Here is a 26,093-nt window from a genome sequence, read left to right as displayed (position 1 = left end):
AAGAGACAAATTAGTACGAGACTAGAGGTCTTCCCATTTTTTTCAACATGAAATACATTTAATCACACTGGTAGAACTATCAGCTTAGTATATGCAGATCAGTGTGTGAAAACAAAGAAGAAACACTGTATTTGATCTGAATTAATTGATACAATTTCATGTGTATTTTAAATAATTAGTGTAATTAGCCTTAAAGAGACAAAAAACGCAAAATGTCTGAAACAATTTCTTCATTCCTTTTTGCAATTTTTAGGACTCCACTTGGCTCAGTGCTACAGCCCTGTTAGTGTGAGAAGAGGTGTGTCCGGCTACTGGCTTCCTCTCACACTGCAAGCACCAGAGCTAAGGCATCTATCTGATGGAGGACTGATGCACCTCTCAGATGTAACACATACTGTACAATCATTGCACAGCAAGCTGAAGACACTCAAAGGGGAAGGGAGGTACCCGCTCGGTGACCATTCTTTACCTTGCAGCAGGCACAGTACTTCCAGCAGCAGAGGAGCAGCAGACCCAGGAGCAGCATGAGGAACATGATGAGGGGGATGAGCCAGAGGAAGCCTCCAGGGGGACACTCTGCGCACAACAACAAGAACGAGATCCGTCAACTGGGGACATCATCAGGACAGCGTCCCAATCACCCACCCCTGTCTCAGGCCTCCCTAAAACCATCTGAAACAGGCTGGAGCTACAGCACATGGAGAGGAAGTTGGGTCTTCCCCAGAGGGGGCTGTCCTCGTTTCAGAAATCTGAAGCATTATGAAGTTTTATTTCCAAAATCCAAAGAAGTATTCCCTACAATCTGGCAGTTTAAATGATATCCAAGCAGCAACCCTGTAGACAACCTCCCCAGCCACAAGACTGTTGGATTCTTCAGGGTAAACATTGTGTCAGCACCTATAAATCCACCTGGAATATCTACCCTGGTAGATATCGTAAACAGGAGAAAAAATGTGTGCTGAATGCTTCAGTTTACCCGTTTTGTGTTGTATTGCAAAGGTCTTAATAACATTTTGGTGACACTCTCTTGGCCTCACAATTAATCTCCAATTAAAAAAGCTGACACTAGCATCCTTCTCATCTCGGAGGTGAAACATTACTCCACCATTTAATTCAATTTTGGTGTGACACAATAATGCATTTTATTTTCCATTGATTTCTGGTGTTTTTTTCAAAATAAGATCATACTGAATTTCTCTTTTCCTTTATTGAATAAATTTATTTTCTAACATCAATATGATTTTGATCATTTTGAGGAATTGAGTTTGGAGCTCCAAAGTTTTGAACAGTCCTTCATGGCTGCTGTTGTGCTCTCTGCGAGGGGCAGGATCCTCACCTTTTTTCTTCAGCACCTGGACATCGCTGAGGTTTTTTGAGTTGGGGAGATAGTCCACAGTGTATTCATAGGTACAGTCATCATCCTCATCCCGGAAACTGCAGGTCTCAATCACTTCCTCTTCTGTAAACACAGCACAGTCAGGCCTGCTCTCTCCCTCCCAGCCCCACCATGAGAACACAGCATAGTCCTCTACACTCCAGACTCGGGTTCTGGGCCACAGTAAATGACCTACAGCTGAACCATGGACCCCTGATGGCTTGCAAAATATTGAATAATCTAGGCCCAGGTGTTATTTTCAGTTTCACTGTGACACATACCGTATTTGTTAAACTAGCCTTTTCAGAGCATGGGTGTGAGACTGTCTGACCATCAGCCCTATGGTTCTCCTCAGATATCCCTAATCCTTTCCATTGAAAGAACTGAGTTTTTAAATCCAAATGACAAACATTTGACTGTTATCGCTTTTAACCACCCAGTAATTCAACACAAAGGTACACAGACACCTTGAAACCCAGTGTGCAAAAAAACCTAATGCTTGCTATGGTTCTGCTATGAAATCACAACTCATCCTCAACAGGACCAGAGAGACGGGTGCAGAGGCCTTACTTTTCTTCAGCTCGTCCACTATGGTGATCTTGTAGGGACAGCCTTCGCACTTCTTTCCCTTCAGCTCGCCGGTTTTCCAGGCCTGGCACTGGACGCAGCTCCGCTTGTTCTCACACAGCCCCAGGCGTGCCTGCGGACAGCGGCACACCCCTCAGGTTTCTCACTAACATCACGCAGCATGCCTTGATCCAGTTCAAACTATGGAACTAGGAGTATGGGTTTACCCAAAGGGTGGCGGGAGTGGGGAACAGGTTACCCAGCACTCTGGCTTCTTTCAGGAAATGGCTGCATGAGATACTTGTATCTCTAGTAACTACTAACTACTGAAAGTGCTAGAAGGGCAGATTGGCCCACTGTCATTTGAAACCCTTCTTATGTTCTTATAATATGGTATTTCAATAAATCTGATGTATACCACATCTGAAATGTCTCTTTTGATTCTGTTCTTCACAGAGCTGTACCTACACAGTACAAATATATATAGCTTTCTATTGTTTACACATTTCAACTTTGTGGTAGTTTTTGTTTGTGTTATGGAAAAATAGCTTAATATACATCTTCCAAGTCCCGTACAACAAAGCCCTGTGATGGAAGAAGCTCCTTTGTTAGAGCAGTAAGTGAAATGGTCATCTTGCTCAGAATTCCAAAATTCTGAGAGAATAAGGCATGTTTTGCTGATTTTTTGCACAGATAAAAATGATGACCTGTCTGTTATGCCCACTACTCGTGCAAGGCCTGCCTGAGTCACGCCAACCAAGACCAACCAAGATAAGTGTCAAAATATGGTTTAACTGCTTCTGGCTATGTGGTGAACAGGACAGGCGCGATAGACCCCATCATTTCTTCACTTTGCAAGTAATTTTCAAACACTTACCTGAAAGTTGGCCTCACATGTAGCACCAGGGAATGTCTCTGGATCGTCACATATGCAGCGGCCACACTGACACGTTCCTCTGCCATTACAGATCCCCTGGTACAGAGAGAGGTGAGAGTGCAAGACATGCGATCACTCCCTGCCCTGGATATCTGGGCAGAGCCCAAAGACCTTTTGGACAGAGCCTTTGTAGAAGTATAATAGTGGGACAAAAAAGGGTGAATTCATCAGCCCACTGTCGAACCACTTCTTTCAATTCAGGGCTGCAGGGGAGCCAGAGCATATTTTGGCAAGCAATGATCGATCCACGTCCCTAACCTCACCTGCGGTCATACACTTTTGGTAGGAACCAAAACAATGAGATAGTGGGTACAAGTGGCAAAACTGAGGTTTCACTGCATGGTAGCTGGCTTACTCTTTGTGACAGAGTTAGGAGCTTAGTATTCCGGGGGGACCTTGGAGTAGAGCAACTGTTCCTCCAGATCAAGAGGAGACAGTTTGAAATTCATTGGGGATCTGGTGAGGATCTCCCATGGGCACCTCCCGCTGGAGGTGTACTGGGTACGGGCCAGCAGGAAGAGAACCTGGTGCAGACCCAAGACAGGCTGGAGGGATTATATCTCTCTTTTGCCCAGGAGCTCCTGAGAATCCCTCAGGAGGAGCTGAAGACTGTAGCTGGACAAAGGGAAGTCCGGTCTGCTCTGCTCAGTCTGTTACCACCGTGACCCTCACCAGGAGTAAACGATGATAAAACGGGGTGGGGACTAGTAATATAACGGTTATGTAACTGAAGGGAAAGCACACCAGAATGCAGTGCTCATATATTCCCAAGTTACTGATTTTGTTCAATATCATTCACTCTTAGTCAAACATAAGCAGCCACTTATTATAAAGTGTTGGGCCTATTTATGCAAAACTCAGTAAACAAACAGTTCTGAGGCGTGACAAGAACGATATTGTAATGATTCTGCATGCTGCAGTAACGCAGTGGGACAGAGCTCTTACTCCTTTGCTGTCAATGCAGGTTTCATTGCTCTTGGGACACTCGCAGGCCGAGCCTTCCCAGCCCTCATCACAGGCACACTGACCCATGAAACAGCGTCCAAGGCCTGCAGGAAAAAGGAGGGAAAATGAGCCTTGCGCTGCCGAAAAGCACAGCCCACAAGATAGCATCAGCATTCAGGATCCTGAGCACAGGAAAATGAGTGATAACTGAAAACCCAAAACAAAAAAGTGCTTAATCAAAAATAAACAAAGACTGCACTCTGACATCTGAAATCTACATAATTAGACATGTAAGTGTCCTGACATCACTCTGTTGATATAATCTAGATATATTTTAACATTTATAGAATAAACCTTATGGAAAGACTTCCTTGCTAAGGCATCAATATTTTCTGTATTTGTTGTGTTGACCAGAACTATATACGATAAAGAAATTCCATGTGTATGAAGCCAATAATTTTTAAGAGTTAACCCAGCAGTAAAAAAACGTTTTTGTTTCCTTCTTTGACAGTGGAAGCAAATCTGTGATTTGAGTTTTGAAAAAAAAAAGCTTGTTTTTTCAGGTTTACAAAAACAAAAGTATCCCCAGGCTAGAAGGGGTATAAGGGAGAAGGCAGTAACTTCACTGAGGTAGCAATTTTGCACTACTGCCCATCTCGCAGCCTGGCACACGCACCGTTGCAGAGGAACCCTCCAAACCGTGGGCACTGGGAGCTGTCAAACTCGCAGAAGTTGCCCTCGTAGGTCTCCAGGGGGTTTTTCTCAGAGTTGAAGCATATGCAGACACCGCACACACATGTCCCACGGTCAGAACACGTCCTGTTGGTCTTGGGATTGATGCAGCTGCTGGCGTCTGAGGTGCTGCTCTCAGAGCAGTTACAGTACGGGCCCTTCCTGTCGGGGACATGCCAGACAAGCGGCCAATCAGGACACGGCAGAGAACGAGCAGCGTGGGATTGCAAAAGCACAACGTAATGTGAGCTCTTACCAGCCCGGGTTACATGTGCACACTCCACACACCAGATCCCCATTCCTGTTGCACCGCACTGCTTTTTTTATAGGAGTCTGGAAAGAGGAAACGACGCCAGTGTTAAATTTCACAGCAGATGTTTTATCACCCTGCTCTGTTGTGTCACCATCCCCAACCCCAGCCTCATACCAAAATCCTCTGTTTACAGTGTCCCCGTCCCCATTACCTCTTCACAGTTGCATTTCTTGCACACGATGCCTGCATTGATGTTGAGAGCAGTGTTGAAGGTGGTGGGTTTGACACGCAGGCTGCCCTCCCTCTCTTGCTGGGAAAGCTGACACACGTGGGTACCCTCCACCTCCTGCTGTGCCCTCACACGGACCTTGAAGATGCCCTGTGGATAACACATAGCAGAAATGCCCACTGAAAAGCTGAACTTCAGCAGTCCTGCTGGAGGGAGTGATCCAGGCAGATCTCACTTGCAGCTTGACTCAATATTAGCAGGACCATTAACACCGAGAGATACTTGTTTACTCTTTGTTATTGCATATTGGGTGACCTCAGTTAAATGTTATGCATGGTGTCCCCAGAACCATTGTATGATCTTTCCAACCTACCTCTTCCCCGGGTGTGATCCTGAAGGTGCCAGTTTCTGTGATTTGAGCCTTCTGGGACAGGATTTCTGTGCTCAAGGCTCTAGGCACATCTTCTGCTCGGATGCTGATCTTGGAACGGATATTCTAGGGAGCAGCACAGAGGTGTAACAAAGTTATTGCACAAGAATTGTAAGCAAGGCAGGCAAGCAAGAATGTCACTGCACTTTGAAAACATCTGTCATGGGCAGCAATCCATGGCATGGTAAATCCAAAACTTTTCATCTTATGTACTAGAGAAATGGTTCAGCTGTGTGTGCAAATGCCGTACACAGCATCTGTCAGCAAAAGACTGAATCATTACCTGAAAGGCATTCCGTAACAGATCAAGGATATTACTGGAATCCTCCTTGAGCTCCCCAATTTCTGACACAGGAAAGTAGCGATGTAACTTCTGTGTAAGGCAAACAACAAAGACAGCAATCGACATGTTAAAGAGGCCAGTCCAGTCTAGGAGGGTGAAAAGTCATGAACAACTGTGCTAGTGTCTGAGCTAAAAGCCATCACCTGAGAGATTAACTAATGTACAGGTGTGTCCAGACATGTGCCCGTTTAGGGTACTGTGTGTACAAAGCTTTTTGACACGGCAGCAGCCCATATGCACAAACATGACCCATGTGAGTGCACAAACACATACTCAGCTGCAGAGCTCAAAAGACCATTAAAACTAGCAAGCAGGGGAGGAGAGATTAATCCTGAGGTGTCTGGAGTTCTACTTGCACAGTGCACAGTCTGCAAAGTCAGGGTGTAGCGACATGGCCATCTCCTGACTGTTGTCTATGCACATTTATTCTGAATAAGATAAGAATCATGAACTGCCCAATCCACTCCTCTTTTATAGGAGTGTTGGCTCTTATGCAAGGGTCTAGATCTCACAGACCATCTAGTAGCTAGGGAGTGGAATTCCTAGGAGCATCCCTATAGGTCCTGACTCTGTTCTAATGTGGATCACACACATGGTCCCACTTACATCATAATAGGAGTATGAGTAGTTGGTGACAGCGAAGATGGGGATGATGTTGTGCTTTCCCAGCAGGCGCACCAGCGTGGGCACAGAAGGGTAGTCCTGCAGGGTGTCGTGGGTGTAGGAGCCAAAGCGATCAAGGTGGCAGGCCTCATCATTCCGCGGAAGGATGCCAGCCAAGACATTGCCACCATCCGCCTCGTAGTGGAAGGCTGACTCAGTGGAGAAGACCAGCAAGTGGGTACTGTTGTCACGCCAGCCAATCTGGTTCTGAGGGGTTAGAGGGGTATAGTTTACTAGAAGCTACCTAATCTTGCAAAGCAGTGCTATGTAAGCAGAGGAAGGGGTTATGACTGACGTGTCTGTCTCAGCTTACATCAGTATCTCTCATCTCTCCATCTGTGGACCAAGTATCAATCCAGCTTTTATATCTATCGACCTGTAATTAAGACTTGCATTGCAGCTAAAGCACAAAGTCTGGAATCTGAGAATTCTCCTTTGGGCACCTCCTGTTTGCAAAACAAATGTCTTTTGTTTTCCTAATAACATGGAAAATGTTCAAAGCTCATGGTTCTATGAGAGGTAAGATATCATCATTACTGGGCTTTCTGAGTTTTTCCCATTATTGCATTCTTGATGCTGTTAATAAGCGTCTATCATTTTAAGTTTCTTGTTAAATGCTGTTTCCAAGAAGAACAGCTTCTGAAGAGCTGCACATGGGACACTAATAAGTGGGCAGGCAGCCAGGCAGACATGAAATAAACAGAGAATTAAATCTCAGCTCGATTTAAGAGGTCAAACAGATTAACCTCACTTTTCCCAGCTCTTCCTTTGAAACCTGTCTGTGAACTGAGAATTGAAGTGCTCTGATAATATCTGATCATCTAATCATTGGAAGATTGTTTTCAGACAAAAAAGTAAGACCCAAATCATTATAAGCAAATGAGGTCTGAGAGGCCCTATAATTTCACCACAATTATTAAAACCAAATTATCACTCGGTATAAAGCCTTTTCCATTTCTAGCCCTTAAGCAGTTTGGAAGGGGCTCACTCTCACTATAATGATAGGATTGCCCAGCCTGGTGAGTGTACCTTGCAGACAGCAGTTTGCAGAATGGCATCAAAGCCACCCTCTGGAGCATCCAGATTGCCAGAGATGCGCTCCTTCTGCAGCTCTTTCCTGAACGTTTCGGAAGAACCCGTCAGGCGAATGACATTCTTGAAAGAGAAGGGAGGGTCGCTGTTCGGCCAAGGCTCCTTCAGTCTGGAGAGCACAGGCAGACATTTGCATCAAATAATGTGTGATACAATTTTGCCCATTGCAAATAATGTGAAAACTGCAAAATCTCAACATCCCAAAACTGAAACAATCTAACGTTTCTGATCAAAACTTGTGTCTGAAAATCATGTGATAATTCCTTTGTGATGGCTGTCATTGGTTTTGAATTCATCTCAAAATCTTTCGATTAATTGCTGGCATTCAAATGTGAACCATACAGTATGTCCTCATTGCAAACTGTACAGAGTTGTACTTACTTTTGGGGTCTCATGTCAGTCTGGGGCTCTGTGACTTTGTCTACAAACTTCCCAAAGCCAATGGTAAAGTCTTCAGACAAGTTCCTCACCACGTTAGCTGAGAAAGAAAATGTCCGCCATTAGGTAACCATTAAAAATGTTAAGGACGCAGTGAAGCAAGACTACCAGGATTTTAAAGCTCATTCTCATACGTAATGAGGACAGTCAAAATTACAGTATACATACAAATCACAAACCCCTTTCACAAACTATTACTTTGCCATGGAAAAGAACAGGTATGAAATGTTATCATCTTTAATTAAAGCATTTTCCTATCCAATGTTATAATTTTTTTATTGTTGGTGACACCAACAATGGAGCTGATGGCATTACAGCTGCTGTTGATCAAATGAAAGCCATAAATGAGATGTATTGCTATACGGATTGTTGTTACACTCCAGAGAATTCCTGGGGCTCTCTGGGCCTTCCCTGACAGTCTCACTCACCCAGGCTGTCTCCCATTTTCTTCAGGTTGTCCAGATCATCCGACATGGAGTTGGAGAAGTCCATGAGGATGTAGAGGTCCAGGGGGGCCTGCAGGGGCTCGAAGACGTGCAGCTCCACCTCCTGCTCCTCGCCAGGTTGCAGCCGCATTGACATGAGCTGGGGGGCCACCTGGGACTGCTTCAGGCTGGTCTGGATCTTCATGTTCTGCCAGGAGACAGGCAGGGCCAGAGCCCAGGCTCCTTAGCTAGAACTCTGACAAATCTAAGAGCTATGGCTTAATCCCATTCACATTCGGACTCCACAAGAACTCCACAGGATACAGTTCAATGACTTGAATAATGTTGACTACAGCTGAAACCAAGGTCAAATGGAATTTGAATAAAACCTCAGTATATAAAAAGACAGAAAATGGGCAACAGCTGTAGGCAAGCACACATATATCCTTTTGTCTGGAGAGCAATCAATCTGGTAATATGATATTGAAGGCTATGAAGTGAAGTGTGAATGATGTAGACATCTTGTGTTAGATGCACAGACTGAATGACAGAAAGAGTATGCACTTACTCTCTGGACGGATATCTCACTCTCAGCTCTCATAATCATCTGGCATCTTGCTGCATCCAGGTTATTGTAAAGATCACATCTTGGCTGTTTAAATTCCTAGACACACAGAAGGACAGTCAGTAACAAGCAAGTGCACAAGCATGCACTAGCCTATTGGTTCCAGTACTGAATTACCTGTAGGTACTCTAGACCCACTCAAGACAGGCCAAAAAAAGTCTCAAGTGAGTAATCATTACAATCAAATCAAATTACATTAAACCATTAACATCAAATCATTGAAGGGCCTTTGGTAACTATGAAGCAAGGCTACGGAATGCCCTTTTGAAAAGAATCTGCACAATTGACAAGATGGTTTATGTTTAATTTGTTTTTGTTTTAATCTCTTGCCTTTGCTTTTATGCTCATTTGCACAAAAGCTTTAAGATATATTTAAAATCAAAGGTCCTTTCAATATTGTGTGGACTGTGAGAATTTCTGTCCTTTTTAGATGGCAATTTGAAAACAACAAATGTTAATGAACCCTTCCCTAGTACGAGTCTGAGCACAGGGTGAGGATGAGCTTGCTTCACACTGCCTGCAGGCCCACAGGGCAAAAATAGCATTAAGGTATCAGGTATAGGACCTTTTGAAGCTCCTGTTCACAACGCCATGGACTCGCTGGGGTCACTGTTGAGGTGTGAGTCACAGAATCATGTGAGTTGCACGTGAAGGAAAAATAGCAGAAGGAAGGAAAGTTTGGAAGTATCAACCCTGCCTTTTGGGAATTCTTGGAGAAAAAAGTGGTGCGTGCGCATGTATCCCAGGCCTGACACACAGACACAGCTGAGCTTTCAAGCACTGAGCGATCAGACTGAAAAAGATCAACTCCCGCTATGATGAGTTGGCCAGAGCTCTGATGGATTCAGGTGTTAGAAAATTGTGGCAATTATTGAGCTGCTTAGGCAAGCTGTATTCCAAATGCAAACACAAACATTTCTATAGCACTTAAAAACTGTTCAAGCTGCAGTGATAGAGACAGTTGAAATGAGAAGGCTGCAAGAGCACAGAGACAGAAGGTCCTACCTCGTCAGCACAGTAAGAGCAGTCCTTCCCAGACTGGATACACTGAGTGCAGGTGGTGGCCCGAGCTGCCAGGCAGTGATTGACTGAAGAGACAAGATCCAGGACAGTCAGAGGTCAGAAACACTGAAACCTGAGTCTGAGGGCCCCTGCTGGTATTATAAGCATTGCAGAAAAGGAGTAGATTTTGAAATATAGAATATCTTCTTTTCCTTGGGAATCCTTTGTGAAAGTTTCTCTTGGTAAATTTAATATAGGATTTTAGAACTACTAACTGGTTTTGATGTACTACAGCAAACATGCCTTAGAAAAGTTTACCACATTCCCAGAGCCCAGTGCAGAACAATGCATGTTAAAATCATTGCAAAACTGGCAAAACCACATAAAAATATGAAATATATGATATCAGGTGCAGATATCACAGAGTTCTTGTACCAGAACAGATTTTGTGTGTACCAAAAGCTGCAGAAACATTAAGAAACACATCGTGCAAGTTTATTGAAGGGGTATAATGCTGTGTCTTACCTCTGCTGGCGTGAGTGGTGGTCCAGAGCAGTGCGAGGAGGACCATCCCCACAGAGAGATGCAGAACCCATCTCTCCATCTCCCTCCTGAAAATAAGAACAGACACTCAGAAAGGTTTGCCAGTTTCGCCCCCTGATGCCAGAGCACAGCAAGTGTCACAACATACAGGAGCTCCCAAGCTCCCTCTTTGAGTCTTTTAAATATAGCTTTGTAAAGAATTATTCTACCTTCTCATTCTAACATAGTATACAGTATACTGCTTTTTAAAATTGTGTGACCTTTTTAAAGTCCACCACCAGTCTACAATTTTCCTGATTCAGCCTCTGGTGGATGGGTACGTGCAGATCAGGGAGGTGGCTAATTTCCTCTGAAAGGAGAACAGGAGCCTGCAGGAATGGTCACTTGAAACTGTTGGGGAGAAAAGCTAAGCTCCTGCCAGACATCGGGGACTCCTAACTTTCATTCTTTCCCACTTATCACTTACTGAATTTGACTACTTATCTAATTAACTAGAAACAAGTGCATAAGCACTGAAAACAAAAGAGGCAGTTTCTGCTGACAGTAAGAGCCAGGGAATCAAAGCCTGATCAGCTTTGAAACATGAAGTAAAAATGCCAGCTGCTCATCCACAGAACCCTTTTCCATGCTGAGAGCTCAAAATGTTCCCCACCAAAATTTCCTTTGAATGCAGACCAGCAAAAAGGAAATTTTAGCTAAACTCTCTTTTGAAATATAAACAATTGCTTTAAGCCTAATGTCCATTGATGCAGATTGTTAAAATGCACACTGAATATTTGGAACTCTAAATAGAGCATTAGACATTAATATTTCAGTAAAGTTAAGTTTACGCAATAAAATACCAAGATCAGGGAGTCATTTAAATATATCAGCTCTGTATTATTTAGTCACGTAAACACCAGCGCAGATATAGGCCACCAGAATGTTCACAATGCTCATGTTCCTCCAGAGCTGTGTATGATTTTTAAAAAGGACATGTTTTCTTTCAAAATGGGTAGATTTTATTACATAACATCAAGCACACTTCAAGCGAGTCAGGTCATGAACGGCTGCGTGTAGTTCAAAATATAAAATGGGTCTATAATAGAGTGACATACACAGTGCCTGTACAGTCTTGTGGCCTAGCGAAAAGAAATACAATGAATGAATCTGCCCCTATAAATGCCACTCTCACCTACACTAAGAATGCCCTGGGGTAGCTGGTGCTCTCACTTTGTTTTGGCTACATTAAGATCAGGTGTTCTTACTTTCTTTCCCCTTGATACTCTGATATTCAGACTCATTTCTGCCCCATCCTGCTGGAATGTTTTTGTATAATGGTGCTGTTCTGCCAGGGCCTTCAAGCACTGGCAGACGGAGCATCAGGGCGAGAGTATAGCATGTTAACCTCTCCAATCACTGATGTCAAATGACTAAAAAAGGTTTTCTTTAACAAACCCAGCTCCTGTGCCCATGTTTCAGAATTAAAGTCTATGTTGTTAATGAATAACAAAGTCTGTGCCATGCATGATTTACAAACGTCTGTAAAACCACTTCTTCATGATAGTTGTTATTCTGGCACTCTAAAGGATTTTAGAATACTTCCAAACTGGAAATGTGGAGAGAGAAATATATTGTTATACAGTCACCCATATTCACTTGGCTGCCCTTTCACCAGTGATCAAAGTTTGTTTCTTTTAATTTGTTGCAGATAACCACAGATAACTCAGTAAAACGATTTTCTCATGGGGAAATAGCAAGCGAATACCTTGCCTCTTCCATTGTCTTACCAAATGAAGAATCGCGGATTGCATTGCATTACATAAACACCTTGCTATTCGTCTGTAAACTACAATGAAATCTAAGCCACCTGTGCTGTTGGAGCGGGTTGCTTTCATCTCTCCAGTTGAAAGAAAAAACGCGCAGTCATCAGACAGGAGGGGCGTAGCAATAATGGTAATTTCACACATCAGTTCTGGAGCTCTTTTTCACTCATTTTGATAAGAATACAGGCTTCAGAAAACAAACACTGACCCTTCAGTCTATAATCTCACTATTATGGGGGGTTAGGTAAAAAATACTTTTTAACATGGAGATGCAGCGTGACCTATTAAACTGCAGTGTCATAAAAGGTATGCCTTTTTTCTTTGCATTTATTACTTGCGTCTGCTTTCCATCACAAGTTTATTGCTCAAAGCACCTGAAGCAAAGGCACCATTTTTTTGGAGGTCAGGTGTCAATTATAACAGGTCTAAAATGAAGCAAGGAAGTGCCCACAGGCCTGAGCAATCCGGCTGGAATGTCTTTGGAGGGCGAGAGTGACCTGGCATGCATCAATACTGAAATCAAATTCCCAGGCAGAAAAACAAGCTGTTCGCTCGTATTTCATTTCAGAAAATCCACAGGCTACCCGGCATCCGAGAACCAGGCTGCCCAGCCCTGAATGGCAACTGGGTAACACGGTGAAGTGCCAATAAAATGTTTATCTAGTCTGGAGGTGGGTGAGTCCTCAATGACAGATTTAAGACAACTGCACTTGTTAGTGCAATCATACAGTAGGCAGAAGCTCTTGGATTAGCTGTTCAAAAAGTTTAAAGTGTTAATGGCGTGAAAACAGCCGACATTGAAAAAAATGTCTTTAAAAAATTGACTATATACAGTCATTTACAACACACAGGGAAAAGAGAGAGAATTAAATGTTCAGGTACACTACTACTATTATTGTTGCAAAGAAACACAATGTTTCAGCTGGTGTGACACCTAAAGAAGGCAGTTGAGGTGTTGTTTTCGTTCTTTCTGTTTTTCGGCGTGGAATTAACCTTTACTTGTTCCTTTGCAGCCAGTGCATGCTGACACAGCTCCCCACTGTAACATCTACTATTAGTAGCAGTTATTATCACACTAACATAATTAGTATGTTTCCTATTAGAAGTCGTAGAAGAGCTCGTTGTTGTATTATAGAAACCCTGTTGCCATGACTCTTACCAGGAGCAAGTGACTTTCTGATAATGGATGATTATCATTCAGCACCACCTCAGCAGGAACTCTTTCGTACTGCCATTCGTTACTGAAACAAAGGTACTCTTGAAGCACGAGACCCTTCCCTTGGCAGAGTATCACAGAGTTTCAGATAAAGAAAGTATGCCAGAATGAGAGAAACAGAACCCTAAAAAATCTGAATGAGGTAGAGGAAGCACACAATTTGGAGGTTAGCATGTAAAGCACTGTTGGTTGTATGAACTTGTAGGTTAATTACATTTTGAGAAATATAACTGCTGTGTGCCTTGCAGCCAACAGATACTTTTCCAAGTCTTTCATTTGCTATGCACATTTGCTTTTATTTCCTAAGACACAGAGTACGCACATTTAGTGGCCGAGATTTTTCAACTTTTACTTTTTAAGGTGGTAAAGAGATCCTTTCTTTTTAGTACTTCGGAAACTCAACATTTGTAACACAAATGTGGTGCCCAGGGCGGGAAGACAAATTCGAGTTCAGAAAACAGAAACATTAGAAAGGACTGCTGCAGGTTTGGACAGGAAATTAAATTTGCAATATAGGAAAACACCATGTTTTCTCACAGACAAGTGGACAGCAAATCCCTCATAAACCCAAGTCTTTATTTTAAAAGTTATATAAAGAGATCAGTCCAGACAAAATGTCTCTATTCCCAAAAAAAGACATTATATATACACATTTGTAACAACCCAAATTGGAAGAATTTGGTCAGTTAGCACGTCCCTTGTGTGTGGAGCATTAACCCCATGAAGACAGGCAATGAGCTGGTTTACACGGTGGTCCACACCCTACAGTAACTAAGAGACCTCCTTCAAGTTGGGCACACTGTGTGGAAACACAAAACACTCATATTTGTCTCTGTACCTTGATGTATAAACCTCAGCCAAGGACATTTCTGATCTCTGACTCTGGACTCCCTTTTATTCATGTTCATTACATCTTTATCTTTATCTTTGTAACACCGAGATGATACACAACTTCAACACTGACTCAGGATGCGGGGGTACAGATTCTACCAGTAGGGCATGACCAACAGTAAAAAGGAAATCTACCTCTGAATTGTACCAGCTTCATTCAATTTTTTTAGGGTGCTTTTGCACTTGGTACTCAGCACTAATCAAAACTTGTTACCCATAAATATAAACAATTCATTTTTGAAACCACTTTTATCTATCAATTACCGGGAAGTTCACACCCACTCCCATTTTAATCATAGGCTGCTTTAACTTGATTAAAGCAAGTATCACCCATCCCTGATCATATTGCACATAGTGCTACCCCTGGCAATGTCTCATTGCTGATTATTACTCTTTGCTACTTCATTACTTCGTTACAATTTTGTCAGCAATGAAAGCACATTGTTGACTCACACCTGGGTGGGATTTACACCTGGAAATTTCGAGGACCCTGTGTAAGGAGGAGATGCCTGGAAATAACTTGCTGATGAATTTCCTGTATTTCCTTGCGTCGTGTAGAAAGCTGGTTTGTCTGTAAGGGCCCATGCTTAGGAATAATCTTGCCAACAGCACCCACAGATAACGAAAGAGGAAGAGCCACAGATTGATTTTGTTTCCATTATTAAGGATTGACTTTGTAAGTGTAAACATCTTATTCTACACTTTTAAAATGAAACATGGCTTAAAGCACCATTTCTGTGTAATCATTATTTTTCACAATTAAGTGGTGGGTGAAGTTACTACTGTATATATAAAGATTTTTTTCTTATTATTGTTATTCAGCATGTCAGTTAGAGAAGAAGCTTTTTTTCAAATGTTCTTTTGCTGAAATAATAAGTTGCACAGAAGAGCAACTCACAACCTCAGCAGAAACAACACCAGGTTATCACAAAGCACGTACACAGGTTCGGCAAAGCAATGATGAAATGTGTGAATGCAAAACTGTGGCAGATGTGAATGACTGTTTTTCTGCATTGATAACAAGGGCACCTCTCTGAGGTGTCTAAGTTATTGTTCTGGTGCCGAAACCAATAAAACTGAGCTGCATTCTACACTTGCGGCTGCTTGTCACACTCAACTGTGGCTGGGAAATGATAAACAACACTGTCAGCAGACTCTTACAGGGAACCTGTTCATTACCGAAACTTTTTACGCAAACAGTCATTACTGGTGGAAACCCAAAACTCTCTAATCAAAGTCTGTGTGACTAGAAATTAGACACGAGTGCAAGAGTTCAAGAGTGGTCAACTCTAACACAGCAGTGGAATTTATATAATAGCCTCCCCTTTCAAATAGAAGTCAAGGAAAAGAGAAAATGTACCGCATGTATCCAATAAAAATAATTTAATAAATTCAATCAATTTTGTTTTTCAAAATTTCGCAGCAAACAAAAGGATACAAAAACTGGAAGAGAAAAAAAATGATCGTCCTCCTAAACTTTTCAAAGCTTTGCAAAATATCAGACAAACCATTACAGGTGTATTTACTGCTGGGCTGCAGCACTGACAGCACTGTGAATCACAGTAAAATCCCCTGCAGCAGTCATTACTATGCTGGGGTCTGGAGAGCCCATTGTGTCCTCAGATATGCTAGCCAATCCAAAACTCTCACTCAGTGATCAGGTTTGTTCTTAGCTACAGGAATATTTAGACTGTTCATAGCAGGTCAGGTTGAGTAAAACACATTAAATAATGTAATTCCATCCATTTTCTTACTGTTAATCCTATACATCCTATCATGTACATGAGTACTCTTTCCCTCATCTATAGTATTGGATACAGTGTTGAGCTGCATCTGTCTTAATCTCAAAGAACACTTAGGTCAAAACTAAGGGAAACTGATGCTTATTTATGCATTTCCCAACAGTACCACTTTTAATGTTTTTAATAAACTATGGGCACCCAAAGTAATAAAAATGGCTTCAAAAAAGGGGTCCCCCATGTAGTAGTGTTTGGAACCCCCTGTTCTACAGTGCTTTACAAATGATCACAAAACAAGGAATAACAGCCTATTCAATGTCTGGCTGAAGAAGGAAGTTTGGAATTGAGAACATATATGATTTAATTCAGTACTATTACTGTGTCATTGGGCCGTTCTTCTACAGTTAACAGGGCCCTTGCTGTTTTCCTTACTGTTCTATACTGTGCATCACATAAGCAGTTACTCCCTTTCTCTCTTCCAGCAGTCAGCCTGCTTTTTTTATCAAGAGAGAAAAGGGGGGAAAGCAGCACACAATGAAAGGAAACCCAGAGTTCAGTGCCACACTAAGCTAAACACCAGCTCCACCTTGAAATGGTACATAAACAGCCATCACACACAAAAAAAAACACCTTGGGTCTGGTTTCAAAGACTGCGGTGACTCATTTTAAATAATGTTCTGCTGGGAGACCCCAGGGAACTGAATCATGTGGCGGCACTGGGATGTGACTTTCAAGTGAGCAGACAGAATTCCCCTGTGAGCAGAGCAATCCTGAGGTGGGCAGGGTCGCAGCCCTGTCTCTTCTGTGATGATTAACACTGATATTGTGTCAGGCTGGGTGGTAATGCAGCGCTGTGGTCTGGCAATGACCGTGGTGGGAATGTGACAGATCAGACTCCCGCTCGGCTGCTCTTCGTGGACCCTGCCTGATGAGTGTCTCCACCCCTGTGTATTTACTGCTGTGTTATTCTTATTTCAGTGTAGTTCCTATTGAGCTTCGCGTACTGTAGTGATCTTTTTTATTCTGCAATGTGTACAATGCAGCTGATTTTTTTTATTACTGAATGCCCAAACTGAATTTATATTCTTTTAATTGTGCAAATAAAATATTAAAAAACCTTTATTGTGGCACTCAAAAGCTGCCTTTGAAGAAGGCGTTAGTCAAATAGTAAAAAGATATTGCTGGATTATTATAGTTTTTAGTATTTTTTATTTATTTAATGCTTGTTGTAAGATAGGCAGACCACAGATGAAATTAAAAACTTACAGAAAACGCATCTTCCTACACTGATGTGGGTGCACTTCTTTTATACTGTATGTTGAGTGGCACACCAGGAAAACTCAACCAGCTGCAGTTTGTCATGTTTGTTTTCTCATCAAACAAGGCCAAATCATTGTGGTTAACACCAGAAATATTTAAGCTATGTACATGCACAAATAACTGAAATGTCATGTGCTTGCTATTTGACCGCTCACAAAACTGTTCTTCCATCCAACGATCAATTTTTTAACTGCTTCTTCCAATTCAAGGTCGTGGGGGAGCCACTCACACACTCACACTAGGGTCAATTTTCCCTGGAGCCAATTTACCTACAGTACCAGTATGTTTTAGGACTGCGAGGGGAAACCAGAGCCCCCAGAGGAAACCCACAAGAACACAGGGACAAAATACAAACTCCACACAGATAGCACCCCTGGACCAGAATTGAACAAAGCTGTTCTTAATTTCGTTAAAACAAACTTTCTGTTAAATCAAGCTTGAATCTGAGCATTGATATGTCAGAAAAAAGTATTAACCTCCATTTTAGAAGTTTCAATATATTATTTACACGAGCACTGTGCTATTGTTATCCAAGAGGAACCCTCGACGTAATCTGAGCTTTTTTTTTGTTTTACATTGACAATTATAAGATGGCCGTTCTTGGAATTGCTAATTGCTGGTAAACCAACTGTCCACAGGGGAAGTGAAGACACTGTGCTTCTCTGCCCTTCACAACGTCTGCCTTCTGAGCCAGTGGCACAGCAAAGCCAAGAATACTCTGGGCAGCTGAAAGCTATCCGTCCTGCGCTTGACCAATTCTATCTCAGTCTTCTAATAACATGGCCCATATTCCATCACAGGGTGTCTGGACTATAGGCCCACCCTGTTGTCAGAAAGGGAACCTCAACTGGTTGATTAAAACTCATGAAGAATAAGACTAGGGTCATTTTATCACTGTCCACATCTACCTCATTTACCTCCTTTACCTCTCGCGGTTCACCTTTCTACCTTTCTAGCGTTGTGTAATGAACGCTGGATCTACTGCGCAGTTGGCCTACTCCCTTTCACTGAGTTATAAAATCACAGGTTGCAAACTTACTAAATGAGACAGCCAAGATGCTTTTACAAACACAGAGTTGATTTGACTAATTTGGTTGTTGCCGTCTTAAAGACAAAATGTGAACACTGAACTTGGTTATATGCCCATATTGCCATTTCGAAAGTTGATATCCTATTTTTCTTCAATACTGTTCTACGAACAGTACATCTACAGCCGAACTCTGAAATAAAGCGATAGGCAGAATGGGAGACAACTGTGGACTCCAGATTACCTGATCACAGTGAACCTTCAAAAGAAAAGCATCTGAGTTTTGCTATGCAAAACCTAGAAAAGGTCATCAAAAATTAAACATCCTAGGTCAAGGAGATCCCAAATTTGGAGAATCTATTTTCCGTTTCTAATCTGCTCTCTGTATGATTTAGCCACAAGCAGAAATCTAACTGAACACAACTGCCAACTTCATACTAGAGCCTCACAGCACAATTCCTGCTCCAGATCAATTTACAAACCTTTGATTCCTGAGACAGCCAGTGTGTAAATGAGTTTCCCCATTTTCTAAGGGAAAGCCTTCATTAACCTATAATAAAGTTTTTCAGTCTTGCATATACAGTAAGCTGTAAGCATTCATTAGCCCTGATACTGCTGCAAAGCTCTTTAGTGAAACATGCTTAAGGAAATATTAGTTATTTGTTTCAAAAACTGAAAATGTACCTCTACATATCAAGCAAAAGATGTGTGTTTACCTGCTCTTTTGAAACCATATATCAACAGGAATGATACATCCCCAATTTGTGTAAGCATGTTTGTCTCTAATTTCAGCTTTTTGTTCTTCCAATCCCAGTAAAGTGTATATACAGTTTAATATATTTTCACACTTTTTAGCCTCAGATAATATCAATTACTCATACTTGGAAAAGCACTACAAATACTGCATGTAAAATACTGCCAAAAATATGTATAACAGTCTGTTCCTATTAATCACACTAATTGCAAATTACTAAGCAATATGCTTAAGAGAAGTTACATTCAAGCATCTAATACTCCTTTTCACATACATGAATAAAGCAATTATGTTATTAAACAGTCAGTCACCAAAGTCAAAAGCATCAGCCAAAAGCAAGTATTATTCCCAAATGTCTTCAGAACTGAATTGTTAGCATGCTTATGATCACACCGTCAGTGTTTGGAGATGCTATGCTCTGTGCTTCCCATAATAAGCTGCCTCCTTGGACATTAAATTCCACCACATAGCAAGGGAGCTTGAGGGCGGAAAAGAGTTAATGCTTTCTGTCCTAAACTGTTCTCGCGCACACACCTAACTATCAACAGCAGGGTGGGGGAGAAGTGGAAGAAAAATAGCAGAGGACAGCTTGTCAAAGCCGAACACTTAATCAGGTGAACAATGCAGGCTTTGTTGGGGATACAGCTTAGAATTTTGGGCCATTAGAACACTCCAAAGATAGCAATGCCATAATCTACCTCTGCAGGGCACAGCGAAGGGTGGTGTGCTCACTCACATGGCTTGGCACAGACACAAGAAAAAAGCCGAAGAGTGTGACTGTGGTTACAGATTAAATAACTCACAAACCTCTTAGTGTCCTGCTTCCCGATCCTTGTCCCAAAGTCCAGTACACAGGGGAAGAGAAGTGATAAAGGAAAGAATCTCCTCCGAAGTTGTTCCCTTGCTATCCGGAGCACAGTTTATCCACCTGCTCTCAAGTGTCAAAACTTCCCAGTTCTTCTCCTGAGGCAAACTTGTCGGATTTTTTCCTTTTTGTGTCCTTTTTTTTCCCTTTTCTAAGCAGCCCCTCACATCAAATACTGATTTTTTGCCTTCTCGCAGAGCTGCGTGAGTGAGAAAGACAGAGAGAGAGGGAGAGGGCCTGGACAGCAGAGTGTGGCGATTTGATCCTTCCCTTGGCCTGAACTCGCAGCCTGCTTTTACCTGCAGCCCCCAAGTAGTCGCCGGTGCCTCTCTCTCTCTCTCTTCTGCGTAAAAAAAAAGGATAAAAAGTGGGCGTCCACATTCCTCCCAGAGAGGCACACCTGCATGGGCTTGACCGGAGCAGGCAGTGGCCCTGCCCCCCACACCCAAAAGGAGTGGCAGAACAAACCGTGCCCGCGAGGTAAACTAACACACATGCACTTGCTCACACCCGGCCAAAGACACACACAGCCGCTGAGGCATAAAACTTGCATGCGGAGCATACTCATTCCAGGAGAACAGGGCACAGCCGTGCAAATCAGTAATCCTTTCTTCCCTGTTGCGCACTTCTGCTGTAGTGAGCCAAAGCTCTTCTAGATTTAATACCTTTGAGGGTGACGGGGCTTATTTAATTGTTCAGGGTTGTTTTTGAAACCCCAAATGGATTTAAAAGGTCTAAAGAAAAACTGTACTGTTGTTGTGCAGATTCAATGGATAATGATTCTTCTCTGACAGCAAATGGCATTGTTTATTGATACACATAATGTGAAATCACATTTTTTCACTACTGATTCATTTTGGTACTGTACTTTACAGAGAAAACAATGTACTGTCCCACTGTGGCTGCATGTGTATTGTTATGACAGTTTTCAATATTTTAAAAACATGCAGCTGTAACGGTCTCAAGAAGCAGAGACATCAGACTGCCTGTCGAGCACTTCTGACATTCTTATTCATCTGTGAAACAGAAATGACAAGAACAATCTCAGGGCTCTCCTGAGATTCAAACATGCTGCTGACTTAGGCATGATGGTGAGCACTGCTGCCCCATAGCTTCAATGTCCAGGGTTAGAGCCTGGTCTCTTTGTGTGGAGTTTGCATGTTCTCCCTGTGCTCACAGTGTTTTTGCCAAGTGTTCCAATTCCCTCCCACCTCCCTAGACATGCTGGCTAGCTTCAATTTGGTATACAGTATGTAAATTGTCCCTTTTTTTGGACCCTGGTGTCCGTCCAGGGGTGGAGCTCTTGTGTGCTCTAAGGTTTGTTTTGTGACCTATGCTTCTATGATAGGCTCTGGCTAGCTGCCACCCTCACCAGACTGAGAAGTTTTCTGATAATGCATGGATGGAGCTGTCCTCTTGGAAAGTCACTACCGTGCTGGCTAGCAGTATGATGCACTACAGTGTTTCCAGACGTGTGTCTATTTCTGTGATAGTGATGGCTTAACTCTCTGCCTCAGGAGTTGGTTTCATTTCTGGAGCAACACAAAGACGCCACACAAACTAGGTGGACAGAAATTGAAAAGGCCAGACCATCGTGCGTAAGAAAGGTCATGTTTAAAGCCATGCTTTGTCATTGCCGTTAGGGCCTTAGAGTCGGACCTAGAATCCCTATTTCTATTCATGGCACACAATGGCTTTCTGTAATGGAAACCGTTACCTTCCAAGTGTGACCGAACTGCAGGATAGATTCTAGTGCTTTACAGCATGGAACACAAACAACATGGAGGAATCTGGAAAGGGGGGCTTTTATCAAAAACACTGGGAAGGGAAAGGATTTCTTTTTCCAAGACAAATAAAAGCTAGAGCCCTGCCCCCCTCCCCCGAGGCAGTGAAGTACCAATCCTTCCCTGAATAAAGCCCTTTCCAGGGACTCCTCTGTGAGGCACATGTTCTATTTACCAAAACAGGGCCTTTGTCTTATCACACTTCCCTGCAGACTCAAGTGACTCTCACATTTCAGGCTGTGTTCTAATGCATTGCCTTGTCCTCTTCCAGGGCTACCTGGGAGAACATACAAACCCCATGCAATTAGCACCCCAGGTAGGAAGCTGAACACATTGTAAGGTACAGTAACAATGCTAACCATTGAGCCACCACGCTTTCCACAAATGTTAGATAAAATATTAAATTCAAGCGCTTTACTATTTATTTGTTTTAAGGTAGCTCGTTATCTCCCCCCCTTAATATCCTACCGGATTTCATGTGCACAACTCTATTTATCTCAATCTGCACACCACACACAGTTATTGAGTGCTTGTCGAAAAGCCTCTCCGGAAAAGTTCCCCTGACTGCGCGCGGAATACACTTCTACACTGTAGACACGTACGGATTCAGCCATTGCCATTCAGCCCAAGCAAGCGAAGTTTCTCTGCAAGTGGCTTCTTGACAAATCACTTTCCGTGCTTCGGTATTTCAGCTTTTCACACTCGTTTTCTCCGTTTTAATGTGATTGCTTGACTTTATAATGTAAACCTACCAAAAGCATTAAAATTGCGCGAAGCACACCCTACCCAGTCCCAGAGCGTATCATTCAAATCAAATCAGATCAGAATCTCCTAACAATTAGCGGAGGGTGGTATTGCACAATATTGCAAGAATTATGTTGCAGTTTACGTAGGAAGAAAATAATGACGTCAAGACTTTCAATGCCACAGTAGTAAACAATTCAAATAATAGAGACTACTGAGCATTAAACAAACGTTGGGGGATTTTAGAATAGAAGACCAACATTAAGAGAACTACAGCACTATCTACATGGTTTGCTTTGTGACGGTGCTGTATTTTATTACACACTCCCTTGTGTCCTACACACTTTAAAAGGACAAATAATTGTAAATAATAATTATGGAACGAATATTTCATTTTTTTCCTGTGTAACTGCAAATATTGTTGCTATTAATCGTAATAAGCCAAGTATCGGCAGCAGCAGCAGCAGCAACAAACCAACAAAATAATAATATAATAATAATGTCTACAAATAATACACAAATGGCACAAAACCAATTCAGTTCAATTCAGCAGCGTTGCAAACGCATGATGTTTTTGCAATATGGAACTGTATCGTTAAATTATTGGTGTAAATACCGTTAGAAGAAAAACGCAAACAGGCGGCAATGCTGTGAGATTTTTCAAAACCACTTGTTTCACTCCAGTGCGTTAGAGAACAACAGCTCGAATAGTGCGCCTGGCGCTGACATTGGATTCGGCTGCAGCAGCCTCCCCGGTATTCGAAAAAAGAAAAAGAAAACAGAAAAATATAGTTTCTTCTTCATTTTTAACAAGAAAAACAATAAGCGAGCATGCAATTCGTCTTTCGCTCCTGTGCGGTTAAGTTCTGACACCGTTCTCCAGAACAGTGCGCGCATCACATAACGCAGTGCTAGCATTTTTAAAAGCTCATGAAATTCTCAAGACATGATTAAAAAAAACGTACTTCTAATCAAAGATAATGACAAATGTTGTCGAGATTACAGCTTCGCATATTTAAAGATTCACTTACTTCACGGCTTGCACAGGAGGATGTCCTGTTTTTCACAAACCCCGATGCTAACCGTCCAGTTAAAGTGTTTGGGGGACTGGAAACGCATTCTTTCCGCGGGGAAGATGGATCTACATTGTGTCAGCGTGAATTATGGCCCTGTCTTCGGGGAAGGTCAAAACCGGTTTGAAGTTTGCAGCCTCTCTCTGCCTGCGCTCTCCCTGAATCCCTCACTCTCTCTCTCCGGCCTCTGCGCTGGGCAACCGAAGTACAATTTCCATGACAATCGGACACGTTCTTAGATCACTGAACTCATTCAATGGCCTTCGTGGAGCTTTGTTTCTGCACTGGAGTTCAACTCCAAAAAAACTGCAAGTGCAATAGGCGCCCTGCACAGCGGCATTTTGGAGAGAGGCGGGAGTACAGAACAGAAAAGGCAAGAAACGGAGAAGAAAAGGTGTTATCTGAAGCTCTGAGATGAAGAATGGATAGTTGGATGAATGCAAGTTGGAAGAATTACTTGCAAGATCAAACCATGCAAATAGAAAAGAAAGCGCAAAAGTCTTTTTTTTATTCTTTAGTTCAAAAGTCAAGCATCTGTATTACAGTTTTTAGCCCGGTTTGAAATGTCCAACTGGAAACTCCCCTAACTGCTTCCACACCAGTAGTCAGACAGGAGGCCTGGCGACAGATGGATGTCACCCAACGATCTAGCCAAATCCTTTGCATGAACCAAGCAGAACACAATCTCAAGAGCTTAAACCTGGTGGATCTCAGCTTGGTTTCACCATCTGTCCACCATCTTTGTTATTGTGCAACCAAGGAAACTAATTAAAGGCACCAGCAGTAGCGGTTAAGAATGAGGATTCCACATCAGAGGACTGTGGATGAAAGGTGTACATTGCTATGGTACCATCAAGCAAAGTAATAAGGTCAAAGGTTAAATCCATACAAGAGCTCATCTTGGTCTCTGTAGTGTTAAGTAGTACATAGCACCCCACCCACCCACCAAGATTGGTCCATCGCAGGGGTTACCACCCAGCAATGCTGGTCTCCACTTACACAGCTGGATGGACTGGAAATACTGGGGTACAGCACTTCACTCAACACACAGCAACAGAGTCCTCAATGGAGACTTGAACCCACAGCCTCTATTAAATGCCCTGCTATATAAATGGGTCTCCTGGTCATCATTATAAGTCAGAAGGTCTTCTAAATTAATTCATCTGGAAAAACTCAAAGGAAAAGCAAGTTTGTTTTTCTACCAGAGCTCAGAAGTCCTAAACCATGAAAAGTATCACAGACTGAAAAGATGGATTTCAGATGATTTATTATTTTATCATGATTATTTCAGATTGTATCACATTTCTTATTTTTCAAGTTAGCAAATTGTTTTAGTCCTGCAATAAAAATGAGATGTAAGTAATATATTGGAGTGTTAACTTCAAAAAATGTGAATCCTATTATTTTGGAGTAAAAAGGCTTACCTAACTCTTCAAAACATCAGCTTGCAAAATGGGAAAATAAAAAATTAAAACACACCTTTTTATCAGATAAACATCAAGAGATCTTCAATTGCACAGAACCTTGGGGCACAGACAGAGGAATGGAGGAGGAGGAGAGAGAGAACCAAGAAGAGAGAGAGCAGCAGATAAGACAGGCATTGCTGGAGAAAGGTTCTGTTTGTTCAAGTGCCATTTTTTCCCTACATTTCTCTTCTGCTATCCATTGTGCAGGAATGGCAAGGGGCTGGGCGTAGGGTGGATCTGATCTGGCACGAGGCCAGTGGAAAGTTACCATCTAAAAATGTTTTGCAGAGCTCAAAGCCAAACAGCCGTCTCCAATAAAAATCCCATTCCACGTAGAGTAGATGTGTGTTGAAGCCTGTGGCCATCGACAACCAATTGCTTTCAAAGAAGGAATATAGGAATGCAGGGTAAAGAGGCAACTGTAAGCAGAGATAGCATTAGATTAGCATCGGGTAGAGGTGAAAGGGCAATCCTAAACTCTCCCATCACAGCAAAGCATGGCCCAGTCCTTGCCAGAGGTGCCCACCATCATGCAGCTTCTGTGATTGTAAAGCATCACCTGGCGTCTCACAGCCTGGAAGGAACACACTCTGTGGCTCCACTTCAGTTCTTCTCAAAATGGAATACCAGCAGTAAAATGAACTAGAAAGTCACTGACTTTTCTCATGTAGATGATCCTTTTCATCCTCTGAAGGACTAATCACAGTCACCAATCACTGCCTGGGCTGGGCTTTGCCCATAAATCAGGTTGACCACAAACAGGAGGAGGTCATTCAGCCCATTGTGGTCATCTGGTTGTATTTCTCGATA

The 26,093-nt window shown here is 42.5% G+C and overlaps 1 protein-coding gene across 4 annotated transcripts in view; it reads right to left on the bottom strand.

The window, feature by feature from the left end:
* The window catches only part of itgb4 (integrin, beta 4), a 48,067-nt gene extending 24,069 nt beyond the window's left edge, over nt 1–23,998 (bottom strand). For 2 of the 4 annotated variants that reach the window (XM_088599519.1, XM_088599520.1), the window contains exons 1-19: nt 23,776–23,994; nt 20,159–20,559; nt 10,582–10,667; nt 10,060–10,142; nt 8,998–9,093; nt 8,433–8,637; nt 7,948–8,044; nt 7,504–7,675; nt 6,418–6,681; nt 5,752–5,841; nt 5,412–5,534; nt 5,021–5,188; nt 4,813–4,889; nt 4,501–4,718; nt 3,825–3,928; nt 2,820–2,915; nt 1,946–2,075; nt 1,337–1,459; nt 470–576 (exon numbers count right to left, since the gene is read on the bottom strand). In XM_088599519.1, coding sequence (XP_088455645.1) covers nt 470–576; nt 1,337–1,459; nt 1,946–2,075; nt 2,820–2,915; nt 3,825–3,928; nt 4,501–4,718; nt 4,813–4,889; nt 5,021–5,188; nt 5,412–5,534; nt 5,752–5,841; nt 6,418–6,681; nt 7,504–7,675; nt 7,948–8,044; nt 8,433–8,637; nt 8,998–9,093; nt 10,060–10,142; nt 10,582–10,660 — 2,232 coding nt within the window. In that variant the 5' untranslated portion in view covers nt 10,661–10,667; nt 20,159–20,559; nt 23,776–23,994. Of the gene's footprint in view, nt 1–469; nt 577–1,336; nt 1,460–1,945; nt 2,076–2,819; nt 2,916–3,824; nt 3,929–4,500; nt 4,719–4,812; nt 4,890–5,020; nt 5,189–5,411; nt 5,535–5,751; nt 5,842–6,417; nt 6,682–7,503; nt 7,676–7,947; nt 8,045–8,432; nt 8,638–8,997; nt 9,094–10,059; nt 10,143–10,581; nt 10,668–20,158; nt 20,560–23,775 lie in introns of all 4 variants that reach the window. The other 2 variants (XM_088599517.1, XM_088599518.1) reach the window with 2 other exon arrangements.
* Between the last annotated feature and the right edge of the window lie 2,095 nt (nt 23,999–26,093).

The sequence above is a fragment of the Lepisosteus platostomus genome, chromosome 11 (genome assembly GCF_059453375.1).
Source record: "Lepisosteus platostomus isolate fLepPlt1 chromosome 11, fLepPlt1.hap1, whole genome shotgun sequence".
Lineage (NCBI taxonomy): Eukaryota > Metazoa > Chordata > Actinopteri > Semionotiformes > Lepisosteidae > Lepisosteus > Lepisosteus platostomus.
This window is presented reverse-complemented; position numbering and strand designations above follow the sequence as displayed.